This window comes from Aphis gossypii, chromosome X (assembly GCF_020184175.1).
Source record: "Aphis gossypii isolate Hap1 chromosome X, ASM2018417v2, whole genome shotgun sequence".
NCBI lineage: Eukaryota > Metazoa > Arthropoda > Insecta > Hemiptera > Aphididae > Aphis > Aphis gossypii.
In genome coordinates this window covers 38,115,141-38,135,870 of record NC_065533.1, presented here as the reverse complement: position 1 = coordinate 38,135,870, position 20,730 = coordinate 38,115,141, and the positions used below count along the sequence as shown (strand labels likewise).

The 20,730-nt window shown below is 26.6% G+C and overlaps 1 protein-coding gene across 4 annotated transcripts; it reads right to left on the bottom strand.

Moving 5' to 3' along the window:
• Positions 1-599: 599 nt before the first annotated feature.
• LOC114119669 (nipped-B-like protein) lies at positions 600-20,036 on the bottom strand. 4 transcript variants are annotated; one of them, XM_027981313.2, is made up of 29 exons: positions 19,036-20,036; positions 13,977-14,092; positions 12,556-12,724; positions 12,346-12,479; positions 11,766-11,972; positions 11,555-11,704; positions 11,392-11,487; positions 10,784-10,927; positions 10,464-10,634; positions 10,207-10,394; positions 9,910-10,121; positions 9,580-9,832; positions 8,851-9,054; positions 8,370-8,771; positions 6,840-7,056; positions 6,518-6,777; positions 5,653-6,450; positions 5,351-5,585; positions 4,851-5,011; positions 4,584-4,781; positions 4,403-4,469; positions 4,147-4,337; positions 3,771-4,082; positions 3,552-3,698; positions 3,170-3,375; positions 2,917-3,094; positions 2,665-2,856; positions 1,400-1,616; positions 600-1,336 (listed from the first exon to the last, which is right to left on the bottom strand). In XM_027981313.2, the coding sequence occupies exons 1-28, from the start codon at positions 19,065-19,067 to the stop codon at positions 1,404-1,406; spliced, it is 5,853 nt and encodes a 1,950-aa protein (XP_027837114.2). In that variant the 5' UTR covers positions 19,068-20,036; the 3' UTR covers positions 600-1,336; positions 1,400-1,403. The 4 variants fall into 4 exon arrangements, with proteins under 4 accessions (XP_027837114.2, XP_027837113.2, XP_027837116.2 ...); XM_027981312.2 differs by having other exon boundaries at positions 600-1,616; positions 19,036-19,516; positions 19,670-20,034; XM_027981315.2 differs by adding an exon at positions 15,166-15,241 and having other exon boundaries at positions 600-1,616; positions 19,036-20,033.
• Between the last annotated feature and the right edge of the window lie 694 nt (positions 20,037-20,730).

Sequence of the window (20,730 nt, the reverse complement as noted above, 5' to 3'; positions counted from 1 at the left end):
ATGTTGTCACCGTAATTGAATTTTATATTAATTTGAAAACAGTAGGTCACTCATTGGTACAATGTTATTTTTTTATTTTTTTTAGTTTTGAATATAATATAATGTATATCTAATTTATAATACATAAACATAAATTTTTATCCACAGTAAAATGTCAATAACTCCATGATTTTAAACTTATATCAGAATTAATGCAGATATAATTATTACTAACCCGAGTACAACCAAATACCACTTGTATGATTTTTGTCTAATTAATAAATAACAGAAATGTATAAAAATAAGTGTTGCTGTAATATAATTATAAAATAAATATAATTAAATTTAAAAAAAGAATATTTATATTTTATATTTAGTTCTGTCATGAGTTTTAAAATTCAGAGAAAGTATTTTTTGTTATTATTTATTTAGTATAGCGTTTGTATAATTTTGGTCAGTTTAATGATAAATAAAATAAACTTAAGGAATGTCTTATGAATAAAAACCAAATAGCTTTACTTTAATTTTGTTCACACATTTTGGAAACAGTTCATTGGGTTAACAGATTCATTTTATGCCAATTAAGATAAAAAAAAATAATAAAAAAAAAAAACAAAACATTACAAAGAATGACGGATTTAATGTTAAAATAATGTGTTATAGTACATAAATCAAAATATTGTAAAATAATATTATTATAAGATCAATCAATATGCTTTAAAAACTAAAGATATTTTTTACTAAGAGTGATACCACATACACAATAGTTATCTCTGTCTTAGAAACAAATATGGTAAACTTAGATTTAACAGTTCAAATTTTGTGTTGCTTATCTTAATATTTGATATAAAATTAATAATAGGGAAATATTATCCAACTTAAAGGTCAAATTAACATTAACTGTGGTCTATGTCTGTTAGTTTCTTAAATTTTATTTTAATGCAAGATAGACAATGGGAGTATTACAATTTAAAAACGTTCAAATCTTGCTATGAAAAAAATTCTTTTCTTCAAGTTTTACAGTAGGTCAATTTACACAAATATTAAAACTAACTAATAACACAAAATTAGAACAAATTAGTCATGTTGTAGGTTTATAAGAAGGAGACTATAAATGCAGACATGGCTTTCTCTCTATTTAAAAAATCAAGAAAAAAACTATTTTTGTACAATTCGGAAAATATAATTTATTTTCAAAAAAAAATAATGTTAAACCAAATGACATTTTAAGTTTCAGACCTCGCAATATGTGCTCATATTGAAAACACTTAAGTATTCAAGTGCACAAGGCATAGAAGAATGATCAATTGAGCACTTAAAATCTAATATTAATTATCCATAAAAATAAATAATTCATCTGTCAACAAAAAAAAATTTACAACAAATCTATTTACAGCATATTTTAATTACAATAAGGTACCTGTTTATATTAAGAAATCTGGATCACTATAGACGTTGTCACTATCTTCAGAACTACCTCCGCCTTTAGCTTTCTTTCGCTTATGATGGTGTTTTTTAGGACGATCAGCTTTTTTTGATTTATGTGAACGATGATGGTGGTGAGAATGCTTAGATGATGGAGGTTTTGGAGGTATGATCGTCAATTTAGGAACCTTTGGTGTTGATTGCACATTGTTCTGTGAAACAACGAAAAATATTATTTTAAAATATAAATATATTAAGTTTAGTACAAAATGGTTAAATAGTATTGACTAATCATTCCCATAAAAAATAATATTAATTTCTCTATACCAACTGTACATAACTTAAATTAATTCTAACTATAACAATAAATCAATATTTTTTTATTAAAAAATACTGTAAATTGTATATTTGAACTAAAACAAAAATCAAAAAATCAAAGAGTATCTGCATGTAGTGCATCAGTTGCTATAAACAATCACTGTTTCAACTGGTAACATTCTTGGTGTTGCGCAAATTAACAGAATGACCACCAGCCATAAGACAAATACATGTCAAAAACTCAATGCCTTAGAGAAAAATAGTGATTATACATAATAATGCTTTATATTAAAATTTTAACCTTTAAAAATCAGAGAAAATTATATTTTTAAAATAAAAAACCAATTTATTTCTTCTAAAATAAAGTATACCTCTTCTCTAAGATAAACAAATATAAATATACAATTTTCTATAAGTTAATTTAATAAAACCAACCAAACACCAAGGCATTACGCCAAAGAATTCAGGAACTAAATAAAGTCCAAATATCTTAAACTTAATAACAATAATGCAAGATCAATAGTCCAAAAGTGTACAAGGCAGTTATTTTTTAAATTTAAAATTAATATAATACAAAACAAATGTTATTCAATGTTCATATTAAAATCTGGTTTTAAATAAATTTGATTTACTAAAATAGCTTATACCAATAAATGTACGTGATACTTGAAACTTAAAAAAACCTTAAAAAGTATAAGTCAAATCTACTTAAAAACAATAAGTTGATTAATTCTTTATTCTTATTAAGTTTTCATTGATGATAAGAAAATTGTTTAATATAAATAAAACACTGATTTATTGTTTGTTAACAATGTACACTTGGGAATATTGAATTCCTTTACAGACAAAAAAAAATGAATTAAATGAATTCATTTACTTAAGTAATTAAACATAATTTATTAAACATTCAAAATTAAAATATTGTATAAATTTGATAGTTACTTGTTTCTGATATTCTGGCGATTCATAAGATACATTAGAAACATCATTGTAGTTGGGCGTATTTGGAATTTGAGTAGGAGTGCTACCTACATGATTAGTTGGTGTGGATGGGACACTCTTTGAGGCTTTAGGAGTTCCAGCATCTTCATTTCCTTCATCGTCAGGATCAAGATTGATAATTAAATGTTTTAACTGCAAAAATAAAAAATTGTATAATATACTTTAAAAAAATATTATATTTCACACACATACTTCTAAATAATAAGCAATCAATTCTGATTTAGCCTTTTGTAAATCTTCCGTGTTTATTTCTAATCCATATTTAAGCTTTTGTATTGTAGCTTTAGGATTGAATTTTGAATTTGACTTTCTACTTAAATTCTTATCATACATTTTACTAGATTCTGATGGTGAATATTGAGTAATTTTTCTAGAGTATATATTTTAAATTAAAAATAATTCATAAATTAACTATTTCTAAAAATAATGATCGAATAAAACTTACAAATCTGTTATCCCATAAACAGTTTTCAGATAAAGTTTGAGAACTAAAAGTAGAAGGCAACCTTGAGATTTAATTAGAACTTCGTGAAGAGTTGTTATATCATCGGGTACTCTATCTACGAGTGTCCCTTCATCTTCATCTTCTTCATCTTCAACACCATCTACTTTATTAGATTGTACTGGTGCATTAGGATTAGGAAGAAGACCCTAAAAATAAATTTGAATAATACTTATATTTTTTTATTTTTAACTTTAAATATTTATAGTAAATTAAAATAATATATTGTATAAAATTAATATCATGAATTATAATTTATAATTTAGATATTATTTTAAAAATGTATAATGGAATAAAACTTTGTTTTGCATTGAATTATACTAACCTCTCTAAAGGTTTGAAGCAAATTAGTTCCATTGACTGATATCATTGTATTAATGTGATGTATAATAAATAAAGGCTCATCTTGTGATTGAAATGGGAAATATGCTAAGTTATCGGCTAAGTATAGCATTTGAGCTAAATTAGTTTTCTAGAAAAAAATATATAATAAATAAATGAAATGAATTACTTCTTAATTAGTAAAAAACAACTGTTAACTTACGCCTTGATCCTCAAATTGTTTTAAAATTGACAAAACTAGAGCTCTACGTTGCTGTTTAGTTCTTAATATAGAATAAAGACATCCATTTAAAGCACTTGGAATAGTGTCATTTTCTTTTAAACGATATCCTCGAACCATTTCACCAGCGGTTTGTACAATACTTTGTAACTGAAATGACAATTTTATACCATTTTGAGCACCCATGTGGATAAATCCAGGGTACTTTTTTTCTATCTCTTGTAAATGCTTATCAGCACGACTGCTAACTGATTTCTCTGTGTCGGTACTCATACATATAAGATAAGGCACAATCTATAAACATAACATAAATTATGAATTTTCTGTAATTGTTTAATAAGTTTTATTATTTGTTTACCTGAACAGGATGTACAAGTCCTTGTGCTAGAATTAATTGTATAACTTTGAGTACAGCTTGCCGAACTTGAACGCTCGTATGTAAAAATGAATTTAATATTCCTTTGAGGTATAACTGAATAACTGTACTAGCCATTCCAGAAGAAACATCACCCATTTCCTTTAAATTCTCTTTTTTAGACATTTTTGACCCTAAAATAAATTAAGAATAATGTCAACTTTGCATCCTGTTAAAAATTAAAAAAATAATAACTCACATTCTAAATCCTGTTTGATCATACGTTTTTCTTCTTCTTCCAAATATATTTCAATGTTATTCAAAATCTAAACAAATAATTTTATACAGAATATTTTAAAACAAAACTAGAAATAATTATATGTACACTTTCCATTTATAATAACTTAATTTTAAAATTAAAATATTCCCAAAATACTTACTTGAGATTTCATTATATTTGCGACACTGTTATTTGATAAAATATCAAGGTATGTGTTCATAAGATCTTGGCATAACATGAAATCATAATGTCTAATACATATTGATCCAATTGCTTTTAAAGCAAATAATTTAGTGTCATCTTCATTTGTATGCATAAAATATGACATTATGTCATACACTAAATCTCTAATATTATCCTATTAAAATAAATAAAATATTTAAAAAAAAAAGAAATGTATTGATTTAAAAATTTAAAAAAAACTTACTGGGTATGCATCACCATACACTTCTTTGTCAGTAAAATCAAAGAATCTTAACATGAGCCCAATAATATAGATTGAACGACGAAATATTGGCCGTAGTGGTACTAAACCTTCAGGATCTGTCTGTCTATCTTGATGTAATTTTTGAAAATTACTTAAATATTCTGAAATAAAATATTAAGAAATTATAACACAAATTACACAGTTTATCTCAATTTAATTTTTATTCATTATTTATACTAAATTAATTCAAATTTTAGTTTCATTCCTAGAATAAATTAAAAAAGCTATAAAAATAATGTTGATACTATCGGTTTTAACATATTTATTATACTTATGTAACAAAAGTTATTTCACAAAAAAAATAATAATAATAACAATAAAAATAATTATAAATAATTATTTATATTTATTTTTATACAGACATATTATTCAACATATAATCATCAGCTATAAATTTTTTTTTAATTTAAATTTATTACAGCAAATAATAATTCACTTACTATAGTATATTCCAAAACAATCCCGAATGAGTTTAAAATTTCTTGTAACATTATTTACTACAGATCCAAGACATGAAATACAACTTAAAATCACAGTTTGATCATGCTTCATAATAAGTTTAACTGCATCCTCTTCAAGTTGGGATAAAAATATTTCGCTTGGATGTTCTATTAACGGAACAACAAGTTCAAGTGTCCTTGCAACACAACTAATAATTTGATAATCGCCTTGTGTCTAAACAATCAAATAAAATGTTAACAAACAGAGCATGTACATTGATCAGACAATGCAAATTATTTACCTGGCATTTTAAACTCAAATATGGTTGAAGAGTGAGAGAATGTGCAGCTAATAGTTGTGGCCGTATTTTGGCAAATAGATACAATGTAGTAAGACAGGCAACAAGCTGTTGTGATGTACCTCCACCGCCACCATCAAGTGTTACAACATTTTCCACTAAACAATCTACAATTTGCTTACAAGCTGTGAGTAAAGCTTTTGGAGGTTCAGTTGATACTTTTGCTGTGTCATCTTTGTCCTCTTTAGGTTTAAACAAACTTAATAATAATTGCTCAAACCATTCTAGGCCCAAATCTTTTGATGCTGCCACAACATCAGTTATGTTTAATACTTTCCTCAATAACATCTTTGTATCAAGAGTAGGCTTTTCTCGTACTGGAGTAAACCACATATTTTGAAACACTTCCATAACTAATTTTTTAATGCCATCTTCGTCATTTACTCGTCGTATCATTTTTACACATATTTCTGGAATTTTTGAGTAGTCTGGACATTCAATACATATATCTTTCATAATTTTTATCACTCGTTTTCGTACACTGACACCTGTGTCCAATATCCGAGTGGATAACATGTCATAGTATTTATCTATCAATTCTGGACGACTTAAAACAAACTTTCCAACTAAATCAACAGCAGCTTCTCTAACTGAAGTTGAGTGATCTAAGAAAGAATGGCTTACACCCAACTGCATTTCTTTTAAGCCTAGAACACCCGGATCCACTTCAACAATCATTGTTAAACATTTCATAGCTTTTGTCCTTATATTTACTGAGGTTTCCATCAAAACTTTGATAATCTAAAATTATAAATTAAATAAATATAAGGTTAAATACATAATTAATATACACAAATAGTTTTCTTACATGCTTTAGATAAGTATCAAAACTTTGAGAAAATGGTCTTTTGGAAGCTAAATATCTTGCAACTAATTCAGCACTATCGTAGTCAATGTATGTTTGCATAACTTGTGTAGATTGATTATCGTAAGGGTTGATTTTAGTTAGCAAATATTCCTTTCTCTGATCACAAAGCCTTGAATTTTCAATAGCTTTATTAGCATCTATTCGAGATTCATTTTCTTTGCTAGAATCACTGCTCTCACCATCATCTTCATCATCTGAACCTTGAATAAGAAGTTTAAAAACGATAAGCAAATCTATTACTTTAATATTATGTAATACATACCAAATTTTTTTCGTGAATGTTTTTCTTTCTTTCTTTTTGATAAAGAATCCAATGATTTTCCAGCATCAGTATTATCTTGGTACCATTGAGCTAAATAGAAATGCCGCGCATGTCTTAAAGCTGGTTCTGAAAGACTTCTAATAGCCAAATAATCTAAAAGGACTCTTTGCAAAAACTGTATTCTTTCCTCATCGTCTTGAACTTCTTTAACTTCTTCCTGTGAAGAAGAATTATAATATATTATAAACTATATACACTGCATTTATATATAATATGCATGATACCAAATGTCATAACTTAACATGGTTTACAACAGCGGAATAACGCAAACTGACATCAAGAATCCTATTATTAAATGCACTAAAATTTAGTTAGCATTAAGATTAAACTATGTTTTTAGTTGGCATGCCCATTAAATATTATTTCATAAAGTATATGCAAATCATACTTATATATTCAAATATTTCAATTTTAACATATTAATTATTTTTAAACCCTAGTTTTTTCAGTCACAACAAATTACTATACACGGATAAATATATTTGTTAGTGATTGGAAAAATTCTAAAAGAGTAGAGAAAAAAATATTCTGCTACCCACAATCAAGAACAAGTTAGACCTACAAGAATTTAGAAAACAATTAAATATAAAGATGTATAACTTGTGAATTTAAAGTATGAACTTTTGAATAAGGTTATGGAAAATAAATCAAAGTGTGAAACTGTGGCTTCAAGAAATCTTTTAGTATAGTTCTATACCAGCTAATCGACATAAGAACTAGTAAAGTGTATGAGACAGACGAAGAAAAGAAAAGTGAACAAAAGAAAATTGTCTAAAGTATGCATGTATGCATAAGAAAGAACAAAGAGATACTACCAAAAGGGCATATAATATAATTTACATAAAGAAGCATGGGCAAATGTGCATAAGGAACAGTATTAATCCATATGACCAACTATACAATGTAGATTAATTTGAGTACTTAGGATAAAGTACTTAACAATTCTACAACCAATCACAATTTTAAAGAGTTTAACAATAATAGTATTAAGTGTGGATGGATGAAATGGAAGGAAACATAATATGTTTAAAGTGAAAAGAAAGTACCAGTGAAATTGAAAGGTAAATTTTTAAGATATTTGTGAGATCAATAATGCTATAGAGTATATGGATCTGAATGTATACAAGAATACAGAACAAAGGAAGTTTATAGTCAAGATGAGAAAGGTAAAATGAATGTGGTGATTAAATAGGATAGTAAAAGAAATTCATACATAAGACGTAATATACAAGTTATAATATAGATTAGTTCAAATTATGAAGAGAAATAATAATTTAATGGTTGTGAAAGTTGTGATGGAAATATGTAGAAGGAAAGCAAGAAGGGTGAAGACCGAAAAAAACACTCTTAATAATGAAATGAAAATAGCTGGTGTAAGTGCAATAGAAGTAATATATTAAGCCCAATGAGGTGTATGTACAACACAATAATTACAATCAAACTAAAATATAAAGTATCATTAATACATACCATTAAATTACCATCTTCATCCTTCAGCTCTTCTGTCCGTATATCCATAATTATGGAATCAATAGTTTTTAATCTTAACTGAGACGTAACAGAATCTTTTCTGAGTCTAGCTGCTACAACACCAAGATAGTCTAAGGAGGCTACTCTGAGAGACATATCTAAATTTTTGTTAACAAAATTGGCGACTAACAGTCTCCCAAGTACACTAAGCATAAGTTCAGATGCCGGCCATTCTGGTTTATTAACGGTAGTCAATAGATCTTGAATGAAATTTTCAAATATTGGACGGTAATCAATTTCTTCACTTTTACTACTACATTTTGATAAAAACACATGCAAAAAACTTGAAGCAGTTGAACGAGCAGTCTTGAATTTACTAATAATTAATGTATCAGGATCAAGCTAAAAAACAATGAAAATAACATAAATAATCCAGTTTAAAATGCATATCAAGTTATAAATAAGTATTTAAAAATATTACATTTGACTGTTTATCTGCTAAATTAGATGGAAGTACAACCATGCATTGTATTAATTGTAAGACTAGAGCTGATAACATTTGAATATACTCTTCAGAACTAATTCGAAATGATTTTAAACTTCGCTTTGAACTTGGCAACCGTGCCATAGATGCAAGTATATCATCTAATAGTAATTTCCGGTGTTTGTCATATTTTGTAAATATCTATTCAAATAAAAATTTAGTGAATTATTTTCTTTTTATAAAATTCAGTAAAACTAATTTGAAATTATTTCTTTAAGAAGACGCCACACTCAAATGTTGTCTCAGTTTTAAAAATGCACTACATGGAAAATTTTTGTTTATAAGAATAAATATTATGTATTTAGTTCAAATATTAGAGTAAAATGTCCAACTATTAAACTTCAAAGTGAAATATTATCAATTTTCTCTCATCGGTGTTTTACAATACTTAAGTTTGTAAGAGTTATGAACTCATGAACATGTAAAATATTAATATTTAAAAATGCTCATAATTTCCTTAAAAATTTAAGTATTGTAAAAAACCGTCTAGAGAACACAGATAATGTTCTGAATTTTAAGTTTGAAAATAGGTAATACCACTAATATTTAAACTTAACATACAAAATTGATTCTACTGAATGAAAATTGTCCATGTTGTAAATTTATAAGACAGAGCCAACATGTTTGGTCATGACATATTCTCAATTCAATGTTTAATTATATTACCGTTGTAACGAGTTTTAATGCAGATAGTTGTAGTTCACTAATTTCTTCAACAAAAAAAGGCGAAACTGCCATTGATGAAGTATGAAGAACAGCTGTATCAGTAAGAGTTTGAATTTGTAAAAGTTCAGCCAAAAGTGAAACTACTTCTGCCAACTTGGTGTATAGGGATAGAACATTTTTATCCCGAACTTCTTTTGGATGAGCACGTTTTTTACGTGCGCTTCCTGTATAAGAATCATTACTTTTATGTATCCTACAACAAAAAAATAAATGATAATTAATAAAGTAATAAAAAAATATATATTATAGTTATAACAATTTTAAATATACCTGTAGACAGGATCAAACGCAGGGTAAATTGTATTATGTAGTTGATACTTGGTAAACATGACTACTCTGTCAATAACATCTTCCATGTAAACCTTTTTTTGCATTCTTGGTGAAGTTAATATATAAAGGGTAGTGAGAGATGCGTCTACAGCTCGCATAACTCTTTCCATCGCTAACTCCATCCACAATTTTCGTTCACATTCATCATCCTCCTAAAAAAATAATCAACAAATTTTTATTAAAAATAAAATAAATAACAATAATATTTCAACAGATGATATATTTTTATTTGCTTACTGGATCAGCTATTGGAGATACCTTTGCACCATCTCTAATATTCTTTTCTAGTATGCTTAGTAGGCGAATTATTTTGTTTGACGGAATTGATTCCATAGCGCCTAATGTCTTAAGTTTAGCCGATTCACTACATAATTCTTGTAGAACATATTTTGGTATTAAAGCTTCTGGTGGGATATCATTTTCCCCTATTAAAATAACAAATTTTAATTCTGAACAACTATTACTATTAATAAAAATATAATATTATCAATTACCAAAATCTAGTAATGAATCCATTTCTTCAGTACTTTCAAATACTTTTTCTATACATTTGTTGAACTTCTGATATGTATTAGTTTCCATTAGTTCTTCAACGGATAACTTTTCAACAACTGGTACAAATTTTCTTTCAACTTTCCTTAGTTTAGGTTTTATAATACATTCATCTAAATTATTTAGAAAAACAACATACAATTAGTATTTTAAATGAAATGTTTAAATATGTACAGATATTTAACTAAAAATAGTATTAAGATAATTGTTAAAACTGTTTTAAGTCCAAATCTAAAAAATAAATAACTTGAATCATAATTACTTTCGTCAAAACTATTATTTTTATCAGAAGCTTCTGATTGTTGAGCAGCTCTCTTTCTTCTTTTAATTCTCTCAGTCAATGATACACCAAAATCATTTGGATCAGAACTTTCATTTTCAACTTGGGTTGGAAAACTTCTTTTATCTATTATTAAATAAACATATCACATTTTAGTTAAACATATGTAACAAATAGAAATTTAAGTAACTATAGATATGTTATAACTTATAACAAAAACATAAAAATTGTAATTAAACTTTGAATATAAAGCTCAACATAAAATATAGTAATATTAAGTTACAATAAATTAACATTAATAAAGCACTCAGATTTTCAAAACAAAATTATACTTTAATCAAAACAATATATATTATGTTGCTCATGTGTGTAACTAAAAAAACTATTGTTATTTTTCTTTATAATAAATTTAAATTTAATTTAATACTTAGTAAATTATATTTTGAATATATGGATAGTAATAATCCTATCCATTTACTTAAATGGTAATGAAAACAAATACATATAAATACTAAAATTACAAAAATTAAAACAGCAATTTCTATTATATATGTAAATACAATTTTAAATTATTAAAAATAATATGTCACCTTGATTTGTAATTGATGGTCTCTCTGCAAGTGCTAATCCAAAATCATTATCTTCAGTCAGCTCTTCCATACTTATCATATTCTTTTTGTTCACAGCTAAAATAAATAATTCAAAATATATTAGTTAACCTATGCATTTACTAGTAATTTGAAAAATAAATACCATGTTGACTAAGATCAATTCGAGTTAATGATATTGTTGGTTGATTTAAGAAAACATCGTAATTATTTGTTATTTGAGAAAACTGATGTTCCAAGTTTTGCACATTTAACTTATCATTTTCTGTAATTTCAACATCATCTAATATTTTATCTAAATATAAAAAAAAAAACTTCAATAACCAAGTAAAAGTAAAAAATTAAAATTAATTTACCACTATCGTCTAATAACAATCTGGATAATTTTGCAGGAGGTGTTCTAACTATAACAGGTTGCTGTTGATGAGGAAGCTCGTTCAAAATCTCAGATTGCTGTAATAATTCATTATGTGATAAATTATGTTGTTCAATCAATGCTGTTTCAAAACTGTTTATTTCATTGAGTTCATGTTCAGTTTTGGTTTCAATATTTTTTTCTTTCTCTGAAAAAGAAATTAAATATAAATAGCTATAATAAAATATTAATATAATATATTTCAAAAAGTTTATTTGTAATTCTTCATAACTTACAACACTATATTATACTCTTTTAATACCAATAATACGGTCCAAAAATATATTTATGTTTGAAAACATGATCTTAGTATAAAATATTAATTAAAATTGGAAAATAATTTAAAGCACAAAATTAAATATTAAAATATTATTTTTTAAATATTTTAGAGTAGAAAAACAATATACGAGTACATACAATAAATAAATATCATATATTTTATTTAAAATATTAATTTAATAATAATTTATTTATAATTTTAAATAATAATAATTTAATTATTTTGAAATAATAATAATTACCTTGCTGTTGTTGAAATACTGCCGGTGGTCCTCTAAATACGTTAGCGTTTTGATGTAATATTGCTTTAAGAAGTTCAGGTATATTTTGTTGATTGTTATAATGTTCTGTGTACATATATTTGTCTTTTAATTGTCTAAAAATATATAAAACATCAAAAAAATTAATTTATAAATATTTTCTTAAATTATATATATAAATATAATACTTACATATGATCTGATGAGGTATTAATTAAAGACTGAATTAGCTGTGGTACTAAAGCATCATCTCGAAGGCTAAGTAAAATATCTGCTTCTTCAGCTACACGGGGATGAAATAGTAAAGATTTATTACCTAATGTTTGAGGCATAGGTGAAGGCAGTGGCATTTCAGGTAACACTGGAAATGAATTCAAATTTTAAGCTAGTAACATTTTTTTTTTTTCATCAAATAAGAATATTTCTTTAACATCATAGCATAATTTTATGTTTTTCAAAGATTAATTTATGTGATTTCAAAATTAAAATTATAAGACAATTAATATAGTGTAAGTATAAAATAAATAACAATAAAAACAAAAACCATTTTATAAATGTTATATAATTGCACTAAACTTTAAAAATATATTGTATACTTAGTAAAATCATCAGTTTGAAGTACTTTTTATGTTTAACCTCTTAATACCAACTGATATTATTTATAAATTATTTTTCAAGGTAATCAAATTTATAATCCGACAACTTTACTATTATGGTATAGAACTGAAAAATAATAGTATTATACATTGTATACAAGTTTATACATACAAGTATAATTTACTTTCCATAGTTCATAAAACATAAATTTAAAGATAACATCAATAAGCTATATTAAACAATAAAAATTTGAGTGGTAAGCTAAGAGTCACTTACATTACATCACATTGTCATGATCTAGTTCAGTATTTCCTAACCTAGGGACATGCACCACTGGAGAGCATAAGCTATCATCATGAAGTAAAATTTGTGTTTATTTAACTATGCAGGAAAAAAATGAAAAATTAATAACAACCTATTACCAGGTATTGATAAGAATTTTAAGTGTTTACATTTTATAGTTTATTTATTAAGTATACAAAAAAGGTGATATATCTTTTCAATTAAATAGAAGGGATGAGAGACTTCTGAAAATTTGCAAAGGAGGCGTAGAATACAAGAGATTAGGAACCACTAATATTATTTAACCTCATTGTCTGTGGCAGATATAGATAAATTAATTTGTTGTATATTTGTAAATAGCTATTAACAATATTTTATTGACAACAGTTATAACATAATAATATTGGTATTGTACTTTACTGTAATATCTATAACATTCTACAACTTTACTTCACCAAATTTCGACAAAAAGAATTTCTATAATTTAAAAAAAAAACTATTTATTTTATATTAAATTCTTTCATATCACTTTATATCAAAGTAACTATAACCTTATCTTTAAATATAACTACATCCATTAAATATACAAAAAAAATTGAAAAATTAATCTTTTCATTCTCAGTTAAACAAACATTACACTATTATGATAGTTATAACAAAGCCAAATGTTAAATCTTAGTTAGTAGTAAACCAACACAGATATTATATCAATATTTTACTCATTCAATACTTACAATCTGTTAAACTTGAAATGCCAGCCAGAGTTGTTATAGGTACACTAGGAATTTCCCCGTTCATTGCTATGGTCCTTTGATGACCATCGTTGTACCCTACTTTCAAGTCATATTGCCTGAAAAAATTTAAAGTAACAATTTTAACAATTAAAATGAAATGCTTAATTTCTCATTTTAAAGTATAGTAAACTTATAAATATATTTTACTTAATTAAACATTATTTTAAAATTTGAAGATTTCATATTAAATATTCAATGTAACTTAGTATTTAATAAATAATAAATTGAAAAGTAACTTTGAAAAAGTAGTAACTTAACAGTAAAATAACAGTACAAAAATTATGGTAGGTAGGTATAATGTTAATGTTAATGTATTTTATATTAAACTATAAATACACATAATTATTTCAAGTAAAATTGTTATTCAAGCAAATATTATTAATTAATCATTTAGGTAATTATAAAAATTTAATAAATCATTAATTTAATTAATAATTAGTAAGTAAGACAAAATCAGCTTTAATAAAAAATATTTAATAAGTTAAAATCAAATCACTAATACAATATAGTATTAATTTAATTTGAAAAGCAAATCTATACAGGTGGAATTTTTTAATTAGTTATTATTATAGAAAAAAAAACTTTTGTGATTAAATAAACAATAACTTTTTACAACTTTACATAATATAATAATTACTACAATACAACATTTATTAACTAAAATAAAAATTGTTTAAAGATTATGGTAAAATGTTTTAGTTTTCTAAAATTATTAAAATGTAAAAAAAAAGTTAGATTAACAAAAATATGTATGGTCTATAACATTTATGAAAATTAAATCTCGATTAAAATCTTAAAAAATTGAATGACATTATTCTGTTACCTACTCTTTAAAAATTGTTTGATAAACCATAAGATTATAATCAACTATTTACACTAGGAAATGTCTTGAATAATACATCATGAAATAATAAAATCGAATATTATTAACAAGCATTAATAATGAATATTTATTTTTTACATTGTTTTATTTTTGCATTTAAAAATTATGAATAAATGTATGAAGTACCTACTTAACTGTTCTAATTTAGTGTCAATACAATTTAAAAACAAATATGAATAAAATCATTTTAAAATGTAATATTATCATGTACCAATAAAAAAATTATTTTTAATAAAAAAAATATACCTTTCTTCACTTTTGAACCGACGACCCCAGAAGAACTGTTCCCACCCAGCTTTCCAGGAGCCAATAAAAAATAAACCTACAGAAAAACAGATTTTTCCATATTTAATTAAGACTTAGCACACCTAATTTAATTCAAATAAATATAATATTATTATTAAATACAGTAGAAATCGTTTATAATGATGTTCAAAGGACCAAGGAAAATAGGTCATAATAACCATTTTGTCATCATAACCAAAATGATGAAAAAAAAATTGTAACTTCAATACATATAGAAAAAAAATAAAGATAAAAACATTTAAATGAATTAATTAAATTATTATTTTAAAATTAAATAATTTACAACATTTTGTTAAAAAAATCTGTAATTTTAGATTGAACTTTGTATAAAAATTACACTCTATTTTCTATCTACTTCTTCAAAATGTGTTTTTAGGCTAAATTTTTCCAATACAACCAAAAATAACCGTCATAACACTCGAATAGCCATAATACAGATGTCATAATAATCGATACAAATTAGTGCATTCAATAAAACAGTTTTGCAGGGACTTTAAATCTAAAGTCATTACACTCAATATGTCATTACAACCGGTGTCATTATAAACGGTTTTTACTGTATGAAGAATCTCTATCAAAAAAAAAGTTTTTTTTTTTTGATAAATGCATATTAAGACAAATTATAATATATTTAAAAACATTCTATACGTTTTCAAGTAGGGTACCTATTTACAAATATTTGTAGCAATAGTTAATCTAAACCTAGTTGTTTTTAATTTTAATGAATCTGGCACCTTATATATGGAATATATACAATATTAGGCACATATTAGATACTTCTAAACTTTATAAATTTATAATATAATTTATAAATTGAATAAATACTTATAAAAGTTAATGTGAGTATTTAATATACCTAGTAAACTAAATTAGTTAGGTATACAGCATAGGTTTATAATATATAGATATTTATTTAAAATAATTAAAAATTCATAATTCATAGATTTTAAAGCAGTGATTTTGATCAATTTAGTTAGAAAAAACCATAAATAATAAACAATAATGTGGGGTACTTTATTTTTTTTTCTACGGAGTATCCAATATAAGAACTCATATAACAATGTAACTGTGCTAAAGAAAAACTATAACAAGTAATTGATTGTATGACTTGTAATTATAGGTATGTACAAGATATTTTTAGACAAAAATACTTAATTACCATGATCACAACATATATTATGTAATATTGTAGAATTCGGTCTACAAACCACCTTTTGCCCATCGACAAGTTTTAACTGGACCACTATCAGCAAATAATCCAAAAAATAAACTATTTATACTATCATATTTTTACTTTATAAATTATAATTTTTCAAAATATAACAAAACTAAGACATACCTAGTATTTTTAAGTTCTAAGAAAATACACTACACTAAATTTAAATTGTGCTTATTTAGGTATTATGCTCATTACATATTTATTTTTGGTAAAAATAATTGTAAATGAAATAGTATGATATCTTTAGTTCCACAATATTTTTATTTTTATAGTGTGTAGGTAAATATTGCATCTATTGAGTATTCAGCAATCATTTTGTTTAAAAAAAGCAATATTCATGTTTTTAGATGCATTCATTGCTTACGTATAAACGTAATTATTTTTATCTTCAGCCTACTAAAATATACATAAGAAATTTTGGTTTACTATTAGTTGAGTAAATTCAAAATTAAAAAATTAATTTCAAATTAATCAATTAAACATAATTATAAGAAACAATGTACTAAAAATATTAAATACCCAAAATTTTTAGTAATGAATATTGTGTTCAGACAATACATTTAGGAACCTTAAAGGGGGAATGGTATGCACAAAGGTTTTGATGTTAATATAATAAGTTCAATAATGTAAATTTAAATATTTATATATATATATTATATAATATATTATATGTGTGTATAGCAAGCAAAAAATAAATACTTATTTAATTTTAATAAAAAATAGTAGATTAAACATAATACAATAGTAATGAGTAGATAAGTTAAATTTTTCAATAATTATAGGTAAAGTCAAAATTTTAAACTATTTATTATTTTTTAAATTGATAGCTTGTCATACAATATGGTCTCTGATGTATATTTGTTTAAGTTGTTATTCTATAATAAGTATAAAGAATTCAAGTAATCTTACAATTATATACTTTAGTACTTATACTCTGGCCTATGAGAGAAGTAAACTGTTTCACACATATAGACTTATGTTTTCGGTATGTCAAATAAAGTGATAACCCAACTTAGGGCATGTTTTAATCAAGACACGGTTTACTTTTGTCATGGGTAAGTAATAAGTATAGTTATAAAATAAATGGTGCTATAATAGATTTCCTATGTCTCCAATTAAATAGAATTATTCAGTATTTAAATTTAGTTACATAATACAAATTTGAAACATTATTTACAAGTTTTAGTTCAATATCCCCTTGAATTATAAAATTATTTTATGTTTTTATTAAATTTAAATATAATAGTAATGTCATCATTTAACAATGATGCTTTCATTATATACTAAGGGCTATTCTTACAATGCCCGGTGAAGTATTGGTTAATACTAACTGGTATAATTCTATCGATTAACACATAAGAAATTCTGCCAGTTAGCGTTATCAGACACTAACCAGACATTATAAGAATGGCCCTAAGATATTATTATATATTTTTTGAAAAAAACTATCTAGATTAGGTAGTAAATTAATATTATACTATCATATTGTAATAACATAGTATTAACTATTTTATTCAACTATAGGTACTTATTTATAAAGTAGGTACATATTAATGTTCCCATTAAAAGAGAAAATTGTTATATTAATTTATTAAACGATTCATTTATTGTTATATTACATTATATTCTTAAATGATTAATAACAATATATTATAATTATGATCGTTAAACAAATATTTGGGCGGATATTTAAATGATGAATACCTATGACTGAACAATGAATTATGTACTCTTTCAATAACTAAATAAAATAAATAGATGGGTACCTAATCAATATAAACATTCATATTTCAAACACATTATTTTTATCTTCCTTCTTATCTAAGCATATAATTATCTACTAGGTAATTGGTGATAAACGTTACTTCCTAAAGCAACATTAACCTAACTCAAAAAACTTTTTATAAGGTTATTAAATACATATATAAATATAAATAATAGGTAAATAAAATTAATATAAAATGTAGGAAGAAGTTAAACTATCAAGTTAAAATATGCTAGTATAATGCGAATGACATGCTATCTCATTAGATAAACTTAAATAAAATAAAACAATTTCATTTTCATTTATATTCAATAAATAAAAACAGAGAGAAAATGTCAATAGTATATAAAAAATGAATAATGTACATCGATACCTACTCCTATACAAAAAGTTCAAAAAGTCAGAATAGTAACACAGTCGAGCTTTAGGAAAATATCCTTAGAACACAGGACGTGTCTAACGTACCAAATAATATTTTACGTTGGCGTTCCGTTCATTGATGGACAATGCCAACAGATGTGAGACGGTATAAAAGCGTTGAAATGAATCGCCGCTAGTCTAACCAGGACAACTCTCAGACGTTGGGACAACATGCATGTATCACGAAACCGTAAAACGATAGTACTACTTTACAGTGTTTTTTAAAAACGATCTGACGTGCGATCGTTAGAGCAGAAAAGATCGCCAGCGATCAGGTGTGCGCGCGCGCGACGTCATTGTTGTGGTTGTCGAAGTAAACGGATGGGGTGTAAAACCAAATAATGTGAACAGGTAAAGTAAAATTAAAAATAAACGATTATCGATCAGATTGTCGTGTTTTACTTACAGGTTGCTGTTGTCGTGCGTCGGTCTGTACATTAAACGAAAATAACATGCAGGGACTATTATTATCAGCGACGGTCGACGACGGTGTCTGTCACTACCGAATGCGAAGATGGCATCCGACGGTGGAAGGTGCGTCGCGCGTCCGCAGTTGCTGCAGTGGAAGTCGTTTTCGTCGTTGCTGTTGGCGCGGCGGTCGTACTACCACGGACGGTTCGTGTTGCGGGCGACTGACCGTCGTGAACGTTACCTTCATCACACGCGAAAACCCGCGGTACCGTCGTCCCCGTACGGCCGTCGACGATCGGTTTGTGTTCCACTCGCGTCTCTACAATATACCGCAGTCGTAGTAGTCGTCGCCGCCGCCACTGTCGTTATCGCATTCGCCGTTGTCGTCACTGTTGCGGTGATGGCACGCTTCGTGGTAGTCGGTTCCGGCGACGGCTGCTTTGATGACGGACGGACGCTGAACCAGTACTGGAAAACTGCAGTCGCGACCAATCGCAGACGCCGTTCATATTATTATTACTATTATTATTATTATTATCACGAAAACAACAATAACGGAGAAAAGAGAACAAACAAATAGTAGAACGAAATAAAAATTGAATTTAATAAAATTAAAATTAAATACTCACGACAACGAGATTATTACGACATGAGACGCATATTATTGTTTATTGTAATGTTAAAAGTAATGTTATTGTACACACGCGAGTACAGTGTACACAAAAATATTATTTTTTTTCATTCATACGTTGTGTTACATATACGCATTCGACTTAATATTATAGTGTACGTGTATATACATAACAATAATATTATACGTAGGTAATACAAGTAAATATTACAATAATACATACATGTGTATATATATATATATATATATACGTATATACGTGTGCGGGTATGTGTACATATATATTAATATATTTCGTATGTATATGAAGTATAAACAAAGTATGTGTACGGTACCGTTCACGCAAACGCACACACACGCACGCACGCACACGCAATTTCACGTCACACAAACGCACACACACACGCACTCGGGACAGGCGTTAACGTACGAGAACGCGCACCCGCACGCACACAGTCACACGGAATCAATCGTTTGATTAGTAGTAGTGGTAGTAGAGAGAGAGGGATACGTAATGTGGGGAAAAAAAATAAAAAAAAAAACAACACCCACCGTTCGCCGATCGGCCGGTGCGGCCGTTCGCCCGTGCTTTGTGATGCGGGCGCGCGAAACGTTCCGCCGACCGTTGCGCGCCGCCCGCGGCCACGACCGCCTTCCCTTCCCCGCTCCAAACCGACGGTGTCACAACGCGTCCGCCGCCGGAACGTGCACTCCGCCCGTCCCGCGTCGTCGGTACCACCGCCGTCCGCCAGACGTCGCGGCGCGCGCGTACGATCGCCCGCTGATGACGCGCATGACGTACGAAAATTACGTCTCCGCGCCGAATAACATTACTGTGTTATTATTATTATTTTTTGTTATCATCTAATAGGTGAAACTGCTGAAAACGGTGTAGGACGTAGGTATTTACTACTATTTAGTAGTATAAAGAAGTTGAACTGGATTATTGGCTCCTTAATTTAGACTACTACTCATTAAAAGGTTTAACCGATTAGACATTAGTCATTCGTCCATAGAACTAGGTATATGATTATTGCACGTAATAATGGTAATATATCT

Excerpts from the sequence above, each read along its gene's own strand:
- LOC114119669 (XM_027981313.2), bottom strand. The coding sequence starts at position 19,067 with ATGTACAGACCGACGCACGACAACAGCAACCT. Across the intron at positions 11,705-11,765 it reads ATTGTTATTAGACGATAGTG|ATAAAATATTAGATGATGTT; the intron begins GTAAATTAATTT and ends TTTTATATTTAG. Across the intron at positions 5,012-5,350 it reads TTGTTTTGGAATATACTATA|AATATTTAAGTAATTTTCAA; the intron begins GTAAGTGAATTA and ends ATTTTATTTCAG.